General features: G+C 36.7%; 1 protein-coding gene across 1 annotated transcript in view; it reads left to right on the forward strand.

The window, feature by feature from the left end:
- CHRM3 (cholinergic receptor muscarinic 3) overlaps positions 1 to 18,417 on the forward strand; it is a 198,109-nt gene that overhangs the window by 65,141 nt on the left and 114,551 nt on the right. The window contains exon 2 of the mRNA XM_026845252.1: positions 4,238 to 4,340. Coding sequence (XP_026701053.1) covers positions 4,243 to 4,340 — 98 coding nt within the window. The 5' untranslated portion in view covers positions 4,238 to 4,242. The remainder of the gene's footprint in view (positions 1 to 4,237; positions 4,341 to 18,417) is intronic.

Here is an 18,417-nt window from a genome sequence, read left to right on the forward strand (position 1 = left end):
AGGAGCGGCTGAGGGAACTGGGGGTGTTTAGTCTGGAGAAGAGGAGGCTGAGGGGAGACCTCATCACCTTCTACAGCTACCTGAAAGGAGGTTGCAGAGAGCTGGGGATGAGTCTTTTTAGCCAAGTAACAAGTGATAGGACAAGAGGTAATGGCTTCAAGTTGCACAAGGGAAGGTTTAGACTAGATATTAGGAAGCATTTCTTTCCAGAAGGGGTTGTTAGGCATTGGTATGGGCTGCCCAGGGCAGGGGTGGTGTCCCCATCCCTGGAGGTGTTTAAGTTGGGTTGACATAGCGCTGAGGGATATGGTGTAGTTGGGAACTGTCAGTGTTAGGTAAATTATTGGACTGGATGATCTTCAAGGTCTTTTCCAACCTAGACAATTCTGTGATTCTGTGAAATACCCACTTTATTATGTATGAAGTTTTATCAGTCTGTGAAATTTATTTCTGATAGTGAGAAACGTTCTTTGTGATACACCTCTATATAAAAACACAGGAATTCAATTCCTCAGTGTAGAGTCAATCTGTGAAGAATCATTTTATCAAGCAAACAAAGCAGAAATTACTGTATCCTGAATTGCTTTCCACAGAAGTAGTTCTCTTATTTAAAGTCCTTTCTGACAGTCCAGTCTCAAGTGAGTTTTTATCAAGAATATATAAAAAGCTAAAGGCAGCACTGAGATGCACTTCTCGCTTTAAATAGGGATTATTATGAGTATAGTAAAGGAATCATAAAAGTCATAACGTGATCTTCAGTTATGTGCCTGGAACCCAGAGCACCCAGCTGTCTAGGCAGCAGCATCTTTTAAAGTATCATAATCTCAGATGTATTTGTAATACCTCAAATCTCAGTCCTCTCCTCTCTGTAGTGTGCCCACATGTGCAGAGCCTAACACAAGTTCCTTAGTTGTGCTGCTTCCCAAACGATGCCTAAAATGAAATCCTGCAGTGACTGATCTCACAATTTAATAGCACAGATCAAGTGCCCATGCCTAGAAGCACCCCACAAATGAAATTTTCTAGCATTTGGGTTGGAGGTGGCTGATGTTGGCTTAAATAAAACCAGGACTCATGCTGGTAACTGGTGTGGGGTTTCAGGGAGGTCTTGCTTTTGGACAAGTGTCCCAGAAAGAATAAAGGACTAATGAACTGTATCAGCAGAGAAGAATGGTTCAAACCATTGTTTCCTAGGTGTAAAATACAAATCAAACAAGTTTCCATCTTCCCTGATTTTATCCCAGGTATTTAAGGGGTTAGAAACTGCGGTTTGTGATGTTTATTACAGATCCACCCTCACATTAACTATAAGCATCTACCTCCAGATGCTTTGTGTCAGATAACAGCCTTTGTCACTTTTCTAATAGAATCAAATTGAACCAAGGTAGAAAGATGTGTGGGGATAAAACTTTGACATTATTACTTCAAATGGACCTTGATGTTCTGCACAAGCTGAATTGTCAAGTGGTTTTGATTGCTTTTCATAAAGAGCAGAGTTTGTTAGTTTTGTAGCTGAATATACAAACAACACAAGCTTGTTTGAGAAGTCTTAGTTTATTGTAAATTAGGGCAATGAATTCCAAAACTCTGAGTCACAACCTCTGTTGTTAGGGGAGTAAAACTGGATTCTTGATAGCAATGGCATGAAATTAAAATGTAGCAGAAAATTACTGGGAAGAAATTTCTTTATTGAAAATAGCTTGAAAAGCTAATTTAATAATGAATTCGTTTATTGCTAGCTAAAAACATAATAACTTGATAAGAGGAAAATTATTAACCATTATTAAAATTCCAGTTTTAATTGCCAGAAACTAATTCCTCAACTAAAAGGAGGCTCAACTAACTAAAAAGACGCTTCCCTTTTCAATTGTTTTGCAGCTTAAAACTGCAGTGACTTAAAACTGGCTTTGGTCATGAAGCAGATTTTTAAAAATTATTTTTCCACATTGATAGTGTGAATGAGACGTGTTTCATCCTTTGTTCTTTCTGTATAAAAATAATTGAACAATTAACTTTTGAAGTGTTTTAAGTGTAATTCTCACTGTTTTTTCATGGGTGACAGTATGTAAGTTCCACCAAGGACCTTTAAGGACCTCTGTTAAATGATTGGTACATGCTGTGCAAATTGTAGTTTTAATAGATGAGTGAATTAGTAAGGTGTGGATTCACTGAAGCATCAGTGGAGTGAAGAACTGAAACCAGAGCTGCTGTTTTGAAAAGTCTGGAACCATCCTTCCTGAGCTAAAAGGTGGAGTTCTCCCACCAGACTCCACAATGTCCTTGCGGAGCTTCTGTGTCACTTTACAGAGTGAAAGCCCTTTCCAGGCAGGAGGCTGTTAAATGATGCGCAGGAGCTGCCTGACTGCTCCTTGCCTCTTTCTGAGACAATTTTGCTTCCTTTGCTTCGGTGACCATCAGTGCAGACGCATTTCCTTGTGCTGCATTTCCTGTGCATTGTTTGTCTGGGAGCACTGGCAGAAGCAGAGCATCTGAGTAGCGGTGTAATGGCTCGGCAAAGACATGCCTAGGAAAAGAAATGCTTCAGGAAGTGGGTTTGGAGTGATTGTTTCTCATCTAAACGTTGATCTGGGCTGAGAGGGTATCAAAACTTGCTCTTATGAAAGGGTTTGCCACACTGACGTGCTCGGGCTCCTTCCAGTTAAGAACTGTATGGCACTGTTTGTAAGACAAATAACGCGTATTCCTTCTTTTCTGGCTGTATTTTATCTGATCTGCTTCCTTTCCACTCATTCTCGCAAATACAGCCTCTCTTGTCTTCATTTGGTGTGATCGTGTGTTCCGATTCATTTCCACTCTAACGCATTGTGCTTCTTGGCTGTGCAGCATTAGTGGAAAGAATGGCTGTCTTCCAGGAGGGTGTTTTACCAGAAGAGGGAGAGACCTTCATGATTAATGAATGGTATATCAGAGCTGTGTTAGAGGTGCTGTGTTGACGTGCAGCAATGTACATGGGTAGTAAACATGTATTCTCTTCAATTCTGAAAATGGACTGGAATATATATTCTCAGTTTTGTTTGTTAATATTCTCAGACTTGTTTTGGTTTGTGGTTTTTCTCCTGGGAAACTGAGCATTCATCATAGCCAGTGTGTTCTCTCTGGTCTGCTGCCTCCTTTTTATAACACCTGGGAGTGAAAACCCTTGGCATGCTGGTAAAGGCTGAGACACTGGGTAAACACGTGGAGCATCTGTTGATTCAGAATCACTCTTCTGTGTTTAAGTTATTCAAAGGGGTCTTGAAGCATTAAGCTACAGTGGCCTGCAATAAGTGAGATAATAATGGCACAGGGTTCCACTTGATACTAATTACATTTAATGAAGTGGAACATGGTAGTCAGTGGCTAATTCTCCTCCAATGCTTCAGACTTCAGGAATTTACAACTTTTGCAGAGGAAAGTATGTTGTTTAGGTTTTAATTATTGATATTTTTACTTCCTCCGTAGTTGTGTTAACTTTTAAAAGCAACAATATATTAAATGTAACTGAAAATATAAGGTATGGAATATATTAGGGGTTTTATTTTTCTAGCTTATGACATTTTTTACATGAAAATCAATATTCTAAACCAGCTTTCTAAATTGGTTACCTTGAGAGACTGCATAATTTGGTGAAGAAAAGGAGAGCCCAGTTTTTAGTTCTGCCCCTGTGTTGAGTTGCTTCTGTGGTCTGGACAGGCTCAGCATCCCATCTCTGTGCCCGGAGGTGCCAATTTCCAGGCACAAGCCAGCCAAGCTCCCTTGCTGATTCAGCTGCAGACTTAGTTGTGCTGTCTTGAAGAAATTGTTATCTTCACTCCAATTTGGTCATTGGGTTTGAAAAGTCATCTGAAAATACTGTGATCATACACAGCCCTTTGGGGTTAGATATGAGCAGCCCAAAGGCTTGTCAGTACCATCTTATTGCCACTGCTCCAGATCTGTGATCCATGCATGCTTGAGTTGTTCTATTTTCAGCTGGGTCTCTAAGATTTAAAAAAGAAAAAGAAAGAAAAAGAAAGAAAAAGAAAAAGAAAAAGAAAAAGAAAAAGAAAAAGAAAAAGAAAAAGAAAAAGAAAAAGAAAAAGAAAAAGAAAAAAAAAGAGAAAAAGATAGAAGTGTTAATACTTAATAGAGTCTTCTCTTGGTCCAAAGGAGGCCTTTTGGTTTATATATCTGTCCTGCCCCATGTGTCTATAATCTATTTTAATAATTTTTCTTACATCTTCTGTTTTGTTCACAGCCTACATGCTGACACACTACCAGTTTTGTTTCCAAAAGAGGAGTTCGCAGAACTACACAGTGCCTGATCCAACCAGCTGCTTTGATGTTCCTCACTGGACCATGTAGGTAAAATTCAAAGAAACACAGATATTCACATTATATCTTTCCAAGTATTCAGCATATCGGGAAACAGCTAATTTTTGGCGTGCTTGGTTTGCATTTGTAACTTTGCAAAGTCAGGATCTTTTGGAATTTATGGACTACAAGATCATTTATTAAGGGCCTCTAACTTTGCCATGTGTTCTATCAATAACAGACACACAATTGTAGACCATCATATGTGTTTGGTCTCCTTGACACATCTATTTTAAGTTCTGTGAGTGCTAGCAACACTTTTATACATGTCATTCCCATAGGTGTACCTGAGCTAACTTAAATAGCAGCTGCAGTGGTGAAAATTTCAGTTTAGGTATAAAACCTGGCAGAGAAATAGAATAAATTCTCAAGCAGTTGGCAGATCTGGAGCTTCTTGTTATTACAACTGCACAGCTAGCAGAATAAGAGTTAGTCTGGGTAAGAGCTAGGCTGAACCTCTGTGCTTGTCTTAAGAAGAGTAGAGCAGTGCGATGATACTGGTAATCAGAAGAAAGATGCCTTCAGGTTATTCCTGTTGATCATCTTGAGCTTCTGCACAAACCTTCAAGTTTTCTGTAAGTTTCAGACACAAAAAAAATTGTAGCTGATATTTCACCTCCAGGATTTCCCTGCAGAATAATTCAGTCTTTCTATAGTAGAGGTGAGAATCTAACAAGTTAAATTTAGTTTCTTCAAAAGTGTGTTTTCCCTTCTGGTTTTGATAGGCTAGCTCAGTTTAGTTTCAAGAAGTCATTTCCCTCTGTGAGAGTGAACCTAGACAAATAAGTAAATTGTTCTGATGAAACTGCCAGCATTCATTATCACTCAAATGATTTCTCTCTTGTATGTTATGCTGTTTTATGTCTCAGTTGTGGTGGCATGAATTGGTAGGTTGCAGTGTTTATGTCTGTCTTATAGCTGGTGTTTCTTTTACATTCCTTACACATTTCTGTAAACCTTCCACCTTGGTTTGCATTTGTAATATTGTGGAAATTTAACTGTAAACATGGATATGTATCTGTGGTTTAGATGGACTGTAATCACACATGCTGACACTCTCCTTACACATTAAAAAAGCTCTCCCTTACATACTTGCTTTAGGGACTGAGGTACTGAAAGTTTATTGTGGTTCCTTCTGGAATGTCTTGAGATTTCAACCACTCAGTTCTGTCTGGAGAAAGCTTCTAACCAAGTCATCTCAGGAAAGCATTTTCATAGCACACTGGCTGAATTTTTATGGCTTCAATGCTAAAAACAGTTATCTCAGATGAATCCCAACACAATGTTTACCCCTGCTTTCATGTCCTGAAATTAGGACAATTGTATCTTGCACACTGTTACACAGTGGACCATATTCAGTTACAGTTGTTTTTGCCTTTCATGTTGTGTTGACAATATTCCAGCTTTACCTAGAATTTTTTTTTCAGGTATTTTGTGTAAGGTGAAAGGTTGTGTGTTTGGGGTTTTTGTATGGGTTTTGGGTTGTTTTGTTTTGGTTTTTTTTTTTTTTCAGATATCAGATTTTCTATGAATAAAGTACAGAAAACACATTTTCTGCTTTAGTAGTCAAATTGAAATTGTCACTATTCATTAGTGGGTTGCTAGCTCTAGATTGAAGAAGAGATTCATGTTCCCTGTTGTGATTATCCAAAACCTGCCCCAGTTGTAACTGATGAGCAGGAAAGCAATCCCAAAAGACATTTATTATGCTGAAGACAATATTGACTCTGAGGAGACTACTGTCTTTTCTGTAGGTATTAGTGGCACAACTATTCCTTGGAAGGAAATTTTTTAATGGGTGCCAAAATTCAGTGTACCCCAAAGGAACTGGAATTGAATTGTGTTCAGTTTTAGCCTAAAAGGAAAGTAACAAAGAAAATATCTGAATTTATATAATTAACTTCTGCAAATTTTGTTACCGTCCATATCTTCTTGTACAAATATGTAATACTTGTCACTTAGAGTCTGATGTGACAGTGAGGAAAGAGTGAGCAAAAATTAAATGGTTAAAGCACAAAACCATGTAATCCATCTACAAGATATAGAGTCAAAATGTTTTCAGAAACACAGATTTTTATTTTTTTTTCTGATATTAAATTAACAAGAAAGCCATTCATGCAAATAAATCTAATGGATTGCTTTAGATTTACACTACACTGTCATGCTACTTCTTAAGGCATTGTATATATATCTAAAGAAATAATAAAATAATCTGCTTTAATACCCACAAATGTGCAGCACACTGAACAGAACTTGTCAGTTCATCTGAACACATTACATGAGTCAAAAGGAGCAGCATCATTTTGCTTAGCAAAGGTACATTAGCTAGGCTTGTTTGGGCTGTCAGAATTTTAAAATATTTCCTCAGATGCAAGGGTAATGGTCACTATGACCTATATTTGTCATTTAACACAGGAAACACTTGTGCTTTAATAGCTTTTAGCAAAGTATAGATGTTGGCGAAGGTCCTGGTGCAGGTCGGCTTTCTAATACAAAATGTTTATTCTAACACCTTGTATTAGAATTCTTAATGCAATTGATGTAACTTTCAAGTGTGAACTAGATAATGTCTGATCTAAGAAGAGACAGAGGAAATGTCTTTTCTTAGGTTTGTACAGCAGTACATAAAAAAGAAAAAAAAAAAAAGTGTTAAAATGCATTCATATTTGTTTTGTATAGTTATAGATGTGCTTAAAAGATTTTTTTTACATTTAAATATCTACCTGAAACTTTGTGGTATTGATAAAGTCTACTAACTCAATCAGAAGTTTAACTCCAGAGCATTAATGTTTGTTTTATAGAGTAGTGACACAGAAATATTTGCTCCTATACATTATCCCTTACAAATGAATCAAGATCTTAATCCAAAGCTAATGAGAATGTATATTTTCATTTTTTATTTACTTTTAATTTTTCTATTTATTTATTTATTTACTCATAGATTTGGTAGTAGGTTAGAGCAGAAGAGTAGCTTTGACAGAAAGAATAACCAATTCAAAGCATATGTAGTTTGTGACTATGGCTGTCATGAGTTCATGCTGTAAGCAGTTGCACAATCAGCCAAATTTTATAGTGTTTATTTGCCTAGTCCCTTTGAAGTGGCTTGGCTTGACGTTACTTCAGAAGCATCACAGCTTAGACCATTGTATATCTATGGCTGGTGTGTTGAGCTAGCGGTTTATCCATGAGGATAGAGTACTATTATGCTTTAAAAAGATAATTAATAGCCAAAAGTAATTTTCTAGAGACAACTTCCATTTTGTCTCTAGTTATTTAACTGAGTCTGTGCAGTAGCTATTGATGGTGAGGTGAGTACATAGACTGGGGTTTGGTTTATTTATTCATGGTTGCTTATTTATTCATAAATAATTTTAATTATGTGGAGGAAAAAAAGGTGACATAAACAGGTCATTTGTAATTTGCATCCTGCAAGAGATATACTTTCTGTACTAGAATTATTATTTTTAAGGATCTGTATTTAAATGAAGGACAGAAATATTTATGTATTTAAATTTAAGTATACAAAATACAATTACTCTCAGATGAAACTCCCTCTAGAGTATAGTATAAATTCTTCTTTCATTACATGAATTAAAAACTCAAGTGGAGTTATTATGGCTGAGTTCCATTCCTTCTGAAAAAAACATAACTTTTATCGACAAAGATCTTTCAATACCTCTTTTTGGAAGGAAGACTGTTTTCAGAATTACAAATTTCTACTTCCTCTGGCATTTTAAAAAAATATTGGGTTTTCTTGTCACATACTTCACCAGATTGATCATGTTTAACTTGTGAGGACTGAATAGTTTGCAGCAGTAGGTGGTATGCAAGATACAGATTTCAGGAAGAGCATGATTTCCATAACCACTTCAAAGGAAATACATTATAAATAAAATACATTTCTCTGGGGGCTTACAAAACCATTCTGTTTATAATTTAAATTACATTAAGCTAAATAAAATAGTACAGTAAAATCCTCAAGGGAAAAATACTTCATTTAAGTTTGAACATTACATTACTTCCATTAATTGGAAGTATTTTACTCTCTCTCTAATAGTTTATTTTTCATTGAATATATATAATTGAAAGTATTGTAATTATAACAGAAGTAATTCTTTCCCATTTTGTGTTCCAAGCCCTTCTTCTGTTCAGTAGATCACTGTAGTTTTATTTGCCTGCCCTCCTTCACTTCTCACTGCTTTATTCGTGGTGACTAACCCTCTGAGAGTCAGTGTATGACAGATTACCACCTCTGTCTCATGTATGTTCAACTTAACCAAACTTATACTGGAGCTGAGACTCTCAACCAGACTGAATTTTCATATCGAAACCATGGAGTGTGAGGCTTTCTTCTGTTGGAATATTTTAGAGTCTGCTTGTTCAAACCATGCAGCTTACTTCTTCCAGGGTGCTTGCAGGGTAACCCTTGAGCAGCGGCTTCAACACAAGCAAGAGAATCCATTAGTCTCCCTAACTTATATATGTAGCTTGGAAACAGAGAGGAGATGCTATACGTACATACATATATGCATACATGTGTGTGTATATATTTTGTATCTCTACAGATTTAAGGTCATATGTGTTTATGCATGTGTGTATGTGTGATTTGCTGGTATACATATGGTTTCCTTTATTTTCTTGTTATAAATTTATGCCTATTCAGTTTCATATGGGAACCTGATAGGATATTCCACTTTAAGTATGGAGATATGGAGATAATATGACTTCCAGGAGAGGATGACTAGGAAAGTATTGGAAAACTTCAGTGAACTATTTAATTGTAAGAATGATTTATTCCACCTTCCTTATTCACCCCCTGACAAGAGATCATACAGGCTGAACTAAATCAAGTTATCGTTCTTAGCAGCATGGAAGGCAGTAAATCTGTAGTGCTGAGCTCCTCTAATATTGACAGCTTTGCAATATGGGTTTCTGTAGAAATAGTCTAAGCACATATAAGCTTACAGATATAGTCTGTAGAAATAGTCTAATCACTTATAAGCCTGCTTTAACAGGTTGTATAATAGAAACAGGCCAGTCCCATATACAGTATTTATTCCCACTTTAGAGTCAGCTTTAAACCAGCCACTAACTTCAAAATAATCCCCATTTAAAGCCTAAAACAAGCTTTGATATGAAACATATTGATTAATTTCTTTATAGCTAAATATTAACAATATTGAAATATAAAATAGAAAGAAGCCATGCACAAATCATTGCCTAATTTATAAAATTGTGGCTTTTTTTCAAAAGGCAATAGTAATTAAAACTAACACTGTACTGAATAAAAACTTTGTTGACCTGAGAGATTTATGTTAGAATGAGTAAACCTTGAGGGGGGGAAAAGGTAGTACAAAATATCAAAGCTTAGACATATTTTCGGTTGACTCAGAACCTGAAAGTTTTATGTAAAAAGCAAGAAGTCTTAGTCACAAAAATCTAAAGAAATTACTTCTTTAGTATATTTTCTAAGATTTTAATTAAGGCTTAAATAAGTTTACAGGTTCACTGTATATCCTTAGAAAACATTTCTTTTTCCTTTCTGCTTTATGAGATTCTTTTTGTTTTCAGTATTATTTGCCTGCATTTTAAAACTAGCTTTTGTTCCTACTATAAACAATAACCATGTGATTAAATAATAGAGATAATGAACTCTGTAATGAAATACAGAATTTACTATACTGTGGCAAGTAGGAATTGGTCTGAGTTTTTCTGTATTGTTTTTAACTTTCTCCAAATTGGGGGTACTGGTGGATGATAAACTGGCTATGAGCCAGGAATGTGCCCTTGCAACCGAGAAAGCCAACCAGGCTGCATCAAAAGAAGTGTGGCTAGGAGATTGAATGATTCTCCCCCTCTACTCTGGTGTGGCCCCACCTGAAGTACTGCATCCAACTCTGAGACCCTCAACATAAGGACAGGGACCTTCTTGAGCACATCCAGAGGAGGCCACAAAGATGATGAGGGGGCTGAAGCACCTCCCCTGTGAGGCCAGGCTGAGAGAGTTGGAGTTGTTCAGCCTGGAGAAGAGAAGGCTCTGGGAAGACCTTATAGCAGTCTTCCCTACAGGGAAGGTGAGGACAGACTTTTTAGTAGGGCCTGTAGCAATACAACAAGGGGTAATGGTTTTAAACTAAAAGAGGGTACATGCAGACTAAATAGAAGGAAGAGATTTTTTTAACGTGAGGGTGGTGAAACACTAGAACAGGTTGCCCAGAGATGTGGTAGATAGTCCAGCTCTGGAAGTGTTCAAGGTCAGGCTGGATGGGGCTTTGAGCAACCTGATCTAGTTGAAGACGTCCATGCTCATTACAGAGGGGTTGGACTAGATGAACTTTAAAGGTCCCTTCCAACCCAAACTATTGTATGATTCTATTAAATTTATTCAAAAATAGTTTTCATTATGCAATTAAAGTACACCATGATTAATTTTTTTTTTCTTTCTTCTCTCTTATCTCTTTCCAACAACTTTAAAGTTAATAGAGAATAATTTTATTATTTTAATAAATGTATAGGCATATATCACCACATTTTTTGCTTTGCTCTCTGGCTGGGATGGTTTGTGGTAGGCTGAATAAAAAGCTAGCTCCTCATTAAGAATCTGAAAGTGTTGTGCAACTTTGTTGTGCAAGTTCATCTTTCTGTAAATAAATGTATGCTTGTATCACCAATTAAAACTCAGTGTGGTAAGATAGTTCAGGTCCTACTCTCAGGGCTGACTGCTTGATCATAACAAAGAAACAAAAGCCCTTGAAGAAATTCAGGTTGGTACCAAACACTGGAGGGATGGAGTGGGAAGGTAGTAGTCCCTCTGTCCCCTTCCCCAGCTCTCGCTGCATCTGTGTCCCTCATGTTGCCTACTCTTCTTCAGACCCACAGTACACGAGGTGATGGTCACATTCTCCTTGTAATCCCTCATGTGGAAGGACTTTAAGGAAGAATTTTACTCATTATCATAGTGATATAATCTTTGGATTTTGCTGAAATGTCTATATGTAGTTGTTATAGAGGTGCATAGCTAAAGCTGTAAGGTATCTGGAGTTTTCTTTAATGAACTGAAAGACTTTAAAATAAGTCTTTGTTCTGAATTTGCAAATTTGTCCATTTGGCTAGTTGTGCACTTTATCATGCTCTCTGTTTTCATACACACACAGCTGCCACCCAGGCATGCTCTGAATGACAGCAAGGCACTAGATTCATGTGTTTTATTCAGAAGAGGAATCAGAGAACAAAGTTGCAAGTCCACCAAAACTGCTGTTTCAATGTTATTTATAAGTAAAATCAGCTTTCAAATGGACAGTTAATGTGTAAAGGATAATCTTTTAATTCCAAAATGTCCAAAATTTTCATTAAAAATATTTTCAACCTTCTGTACATATGATAACACCTTGCCTGGTCTATTGTTCTGGTTACATTGCTCTGAACAACAATCTCATCTCACATTTGTGAGATGAGAACTGAGTTGAGCAAGTGAAAATGAAAGATTACCCTAACTTGGGCTTGAGGCATGCACTGATACAGCGTGCATGAGAAAAGAGTTAGAATCACATTCACTGCAACTTGTAGTTACTTTGTTGCCAAGTTCATATAACTTATCACTTAGAGTGATTAATAGAAAAGAAGAAATTAATAGTGTGCCTCTGTTTTTCTGTGGAAGATACTCCATCCCTTATGTTAATTTATATTAACAGGTTGACTATGCTGGCAGACGGACACTAAGGAATGGACCTTATGAATGGTTGTGTCCTAAATGTAAAATGAATTATTCACTATGATTCTTACATTTCAAACTTTTCTCAGAGTTAATTAATTAAAGGATTCATTTAATTAATTCAAATAATTGTTGTTGTTGCTTTGATGCTTACCTTAATGTGAAGTAAAAAGTATTTTCAACAACAGCACAACAAATTTGTGGTGTCACACAGTGGCCCAAGGGATGCCCACAGCAAGGTATTGTGGTGCTGGGGAAATATCGATAGAGAAGTTGTAGAACTGTGAGCAGAGCTTTTTTGTGACAAGGACTCAGTAACCCAAGTGTCCTCTGCAGTCTGCCCAAGCGTTTTCAAGCTTTGTTTCTGTTTGTCTTTGTTCTTGCTCTTTAGCATTTGCCTCACAGATTTTGACATCTATGGGGTCTGATGACCAGGGTCTCAAACTCTTGTGTGTGATCATTGAGCATTTCCTACATAATCACTAGGTGACAGAGCTGCAGGCAACACAGCTTGCAAGAGAGGACTTTTCAGCCTGATTTCTGATTTTCAGGGGAGCTCTAGGCACCACTCCTATACCACTTTATCTAAGGTTGCTGCAGCCCTGGTGTGACAGTGCAAAGGGTTTTGAACAGCTGGAGGCTCAAGTGGCCTAAAAAACACATACTGGGCTGCTCATCAGCTGGCATTTACCAGTTTGACTGACTTGTAAAAAGAAAACTTGAGAAGCAACATTTTGACATACAATTTGTCAGTGACATTTGTATTAAATGGATATAATATCTGTCTTCAAAAGTACTGACCCAGATCTTAAGGCTCTGTTACTCTAAATAATTTTTAAAAGTATATCTTCCCTTCTGAAACATTAGTGGACATTGTGTGGTTAATAAGAACTAGGTGTACTTAAAGGTCTCCAAGGAAAGAAACAGCAGGTGTTTCATGTCAGTCTTCTTTTTTTCATATGGGGAACATCAAGTCAAAGATCAGCTGTGATATACTGTATTGTTTTATTTCTCTCTCCATGGAAAATAAATTGCCTTGTATACCAAAGTATTACCTGGTGTATGTTGAGAGGATGTGGACTCTTAAGTTTCTGGTCTTTTGTTTGCCCAAACCAGTGCCTCTTTGATGAGCTACATTTCTGCTTTCTTCACACTGCATCCCTTCCTAGTGAATCCTTTTCCTCTAAATAGCAGTCAAGGTTGACTAATTATTATTATCCATTATCTTTATACATCTGTCTTTTTGGGACTGTTTGGATTATATGCCTAAAATCCGGTCAGGATTAAGAAAGATTTAAAGTACTGACAAATCAATTTTCTTATTGCTCTTCTTTTTAGCTGGGGAAAACTCAGAAACCTGAGGACTACTGGACCAAACATTCTTTTTTTCTCTCTAGCCAACATGTTTTGCATTAACAGGAGTTCTATTAGCAATTTTTTGACTGTCTGTAATTGCTGAAGAGGCCTTTGGGACAAACTGAACCAAGTAACTACCGAAAATATATAGGGTTGTATAATCCATTAGATGTCATTAAATGCGTAAATTAGATCCCTAGTACACACACATACAATCGTTACTACTTTTAACACATATCAGCAGTTTTAGCTCTAAAAATTTAAGCTCAGACTCTGTAGTAGCTGCTGTCATTAATTTGCTTGGACCATTTATCAGGACACATAGGGATTTGTTTAAGATGAGGGATATTTGCTGATGTTTATTCTCATTTTAAAGATCGTTTTAAATTTTATTTCAGTTGTTGCAGTGAGTCTGATTAGCTTTTGCCAATTTAAAGAAATTTAAAGAGCAAATCCTGAACTGTGAAAAAATGCCTGTATTCTTCTGGGCCCTGATTTCTGCTATTGCTGCCTGTGGAGTGGAACAATTCTACAGGAGAGTGTCTGTCACACTAAAATAGAGAATCAAGGAAATAAAGCTTCAAAACCTTCAAGACAAGAAGGTAGGGAGGTGCCTGGAGAAGAGAAATATCGTGAGAAAAATGATTTCAGGTTTCTAGGACTTATTTCTAAGGTGGGGAGGGCAAGGGGGGAAAGAGAGAGAAAAGATGTATTTAACAACACTTAGAAGAGATAGGGCTTCATCTTTTAAAAGTCCTGTGGAGGACCCCTATATGCAAAGCTACACAGAATTTAATCTACCTCCGAAAGATTAAAGGATGAGGTGAATCTGCCAGAATTTAAGCCTCTGCTTCCACGGAGTCTAGGTTTTTCTACCTTAGTGATTAGATCTCAAAGCTACTTTCTCTGGCCATAAATCCCTCTAAATCATTGCTTTAAGAAATTGTATACAAACTGACTGTATCTCCATGAGTTAGTGAAAAGCCTCCATTATTTCAGTGCAGGGACCAAGAGGATTGTGAGTCATGTATTTGAGAAAAGCACAGGCTATTCTTGGTTGTTTTTTTCTTGCTCAGTCCATTTTCATTTAGGATACTTGATGCACAAATAAAAAACACAGCTTGGATTTTCCACTTCAGTTTCTGTTGTAAAGATGCCAAAATGTAGGGATATATATTTCTTATCTATCAGATTTAGAAAACTCCCTACAGATTAAGCCAAAAGCATTCCTTTTCATATCTATGTATTTATGTATGCATGCATTTGTTTGTTTAATTTGTTGTTACATTTACTCTTATGACTACAAGTTTAAAACCAGTGGTATTCTGTTGTTTCCACTTTTGTGAAGCTTAAATAAGCATACAATAATGGCAGTACAGAAGAACATATGACTGCTCTTGGTCTCCTATTAACTTAATAGTTAAAAAAGACTGGACTTTGGATTGCGAGTTTTATATATGTGTTGGTTTAAGCCCTGCCGGGACCAGAGACCACTTTGCCGTTGCCCCTTCCCCACCCTCAGCCAGTCTGGCTGGCAATGAGGCACAAACCCCGGGTTAAAATAAGAAGAAATTTAATACAACAGCGTGATAAACAATCTGAACAACAACAGTAGCAATGGTAACAACAATAAACAGTAATAACAGTAAACAAGAGAGAAGATATACAGAGAAATACTGCAAATGGTGCAAATGGTTACAGACAGCTGTCTCGCATGCCACCCCTCACCAAAGCCACAAAGGAAAAAGTTCCCGTGCTCCCAAGCCCGGACCTGACGTCAGCATGGTACGAATAACCTAGCTGGAGATCCCTTCCCCCTCTCTCTCTTAACCCTATCCCAGCTGAACCAGGACAATATCTAAAAGCAGTATTTAAAAAATTAAAAAAAAAAAAAAAAAAAAGTATTGTATACAATTAATATGAGTGAAAAAATCTTGTCTCTTGAAATTTATTATTAAATGTAATAGCACATATTTTCATTTTAGTGATAGTATATACATTCTCTATCATCACAAATACATCAAATGTTTTTGCATCAAATTTTTTTTAATTTAAAAATTATATTTATTTTTTTTAATGACTGAATTTTCATATAGTCTGATATAAATAACCTAAATAGCATCTTGTTTTATCTAGGAATTAATTGTTTCTGTGAGCTATCTATTTACATTGGTTTTCAGAAGAATATCAAAGATTTCACCACATAAAACCAGATAGAGTAAATTAGACTTAAATGTTTTCATTTCGGTACTGCTTCCTTTCCAGCTCTTTCCAGTGGTCTGGCTATTAGGGAACTATACATGTGGATTTTTATGTTTTCAACCTTTATGTGATCGCTGTTGTGGATGAAAGACATATGCCAAATGATAGCCAGATCTTTACTTTTCAATAATTAAGTATAAAAATGTATGTAATAAAATAAAGCAGCATACAAACTGATTAATGTCATGTTTTTATAAGACAGATGTAATACCACTGTCTTCATGAAAATTGTGTGAAGACATAATTAGGTTGTGGGTTTCTGGAAGTGTCTAAAGAAGGGTAATTTTTTTATTTTTTTTTTTTTAATTTTAGAATAACATAACCTATTTCTGAGAGTTTTCTGACCCAGAATACAAAGCTTACTAGATGCTGGTAATGGCTGTAAACTCAGTTGTAAGTGAGGATTGGGTCAGAGAGGAGAAACACACGATTTCTGAGCTTTGTGCCAGTGGGAGGGACATGAACCCAGGATTTTTCTGCCCCATTTACAGGGAGCTGAATAGCAGCAGCAACAGTATTGCATTGGGAAAAGCTATGCGTTCTTTCATTTCTCACTTTTGTGCAGATGTATGAAAAGCAATGTGGTCAGGATAGTTCACCTTATCTATTTTTCATCAGACAAAACCAAGCACAAACAGTCCCTTTAATGTGTGCAAACACATCTCTTAGAAAAACATGGGCATCTGGCCGACAGTGACTGAAAGGGCTTATATGTGTGTTTCACAAATGTAATTGACCAGGGAAGCAGAACATTTATATGATACTGTTAATCTCAGAATAGTATAGGTGACTTTTATCTGCCACTTCTAATGATGACTGGATAGGAAGCATGGATAAACTGTAGGAGACTGTCAGCTCAGATTGGATCTCAGTAGGCAAGGACTTGAGAGCACAGCGGTCTGAAGGCAAGCACAGCTCACACTTATCCACAGGTGTAGTTGCCTGTATCAAGGTATCTGTTGCTATGCTTAGTGCTCCACACAGGAGTATGAGAAGTGGGCAGCAGTGGATATGATCTGAGCTTCAATACAATTTTAAAGGAGTTTAGCTAATTTTCATAGGTCAGTATTGCAAAGAAGAAATTCTACAAAATCAACATGACGTACATGTGGTCTGTTCAAACCATGACTTCTTAGAGCAGACTGCGTTAGAGCAAGCTGGAAGCTAATACAAGGCATAATTGCTGTAGCACAAAAATTTCATGACATCGAAGTACAGCTGCCTAATGCCGATATGGATTCATTATTCCATTTTAATAGTTGAAAAGTTCTTCAAAATGTAATGTTCTTCTGGTGTAATGTTCTTCAAAAGCCACTAGAAAAAAAATCTTTAATAACAATACTTATGCTCAGGGTCCTCCCTGATCTCTACAGTCAGGATTGGTCATTCTAATGCTTTTTTTTGTTTGTTTGTTTTTGTTTTGTTTTGTTTTAATAAGCTGTTTCCTGTTACAAAGGCTGAAACAGGAAAACAATAGAACATACATTGAAATTCTTAATCAGGGGTTGTTTAGAGACTTTTCTAAATTTGGATCATAGTACACACTCTTATCTATTAAGTAATAGGGTTTGCAAACACAAAACACTTCTTGTTTTATAGTGGAAATGTTGATTGCTTGCTAGATGTTGTTCTCCAGCACTTTTAATGCTGTCCTTCACAAAGCAATATTATAATATCTTTTGGATATGAATTGATCACTTATCACATATGCAAAGAAACATGTCCACTATTGTGTTCTGTTGTGGAACAGGTTTCCTAGGCATTCACACTGCTAAGGAAGGATAAAAAGTGTTGAGGCAAGGCTGTGCTTGTTCTTTGTTTCTGTGGGAATTTATTCCTTGTGTTCTGGCTAATTTCTAGGAAAACTTTCTCTACTTCCCATGTAATCAGTATTCCTGCAGAAATTTCTATTATGCCAGAGAAATAGTGTCATATGTTTTAAAAAGACCAGGTCCCCAGAGGAAAATTTGAAATATTACTCCCAGATGGATCAGCCTGTACAATGCATTGTCAAAATGTAATCATGTTTAGGGACCTGCCCATTCATTAAGTGATACTGCCATCAGTGTTTATGAAATTTTTGTTATGCAGCTGAAAATACCGTGCAGTATTCCTTTCTATTCACTATTGCGTACTGTGTAACACTGAAGTCCTGTCTTGTTCTGCATGAAATTTCCTCTGTAAATGGCTTTTCTTCGAAAACAAAGCTTCTGCCATCCTGTCTGTCCCTTCCAACTCAGTCCAAACATGGGACAAGTTAAGGGAATTTGTCACAGTGGAAGCACCGAAGGAGCTTCTGGAAACTGGTAAGCAAATAGATTAACTCTCGCTGAGCTCAGTTCCTGCTCATGAGCATGCAGGAGAGAGATACTTTGAATGAAAGAGAAAACTGCTTGGTTTTCACACAATGAGAGGCATCAGAAACCTCCACACTACTCAAGATTTCTTATACATCTAGGAAAAATCTCTAATATACTACTAATGCTGGTGTCACTCACACAGCCATTAGGAAACCTTCTTACACTAGATTTTAACCTTTGATCAGATGGAGAAGAAATAAATTATTTGTAAAAACAACAAATTAAACAAGGAATATTTTATATTTGTATCAGTTCTATTTCTTGCTCTTTCTGTTGGAGCAAGGTCACCTTTTAAATAAGCATAATACTAACTCTGGCTTCTCATGCCTTGGAAATGAAACAGTGTCTAAAAAGTACCTTCATAAAAGTACCATC

Source organism: Athene cunicularia (genome assembly GCF_003259725.1).
Source record: "Athene cunicularia isolate RWA chromosome 3 unlocalized genomic scaffold, athCun1 chr3_part1, whole genome shotgun sequence".
NCBI lineage: Eukaryota > Metazoa > Chordata > Aves > Strigiformes > Strigidae > Athene > Athene cunicularia.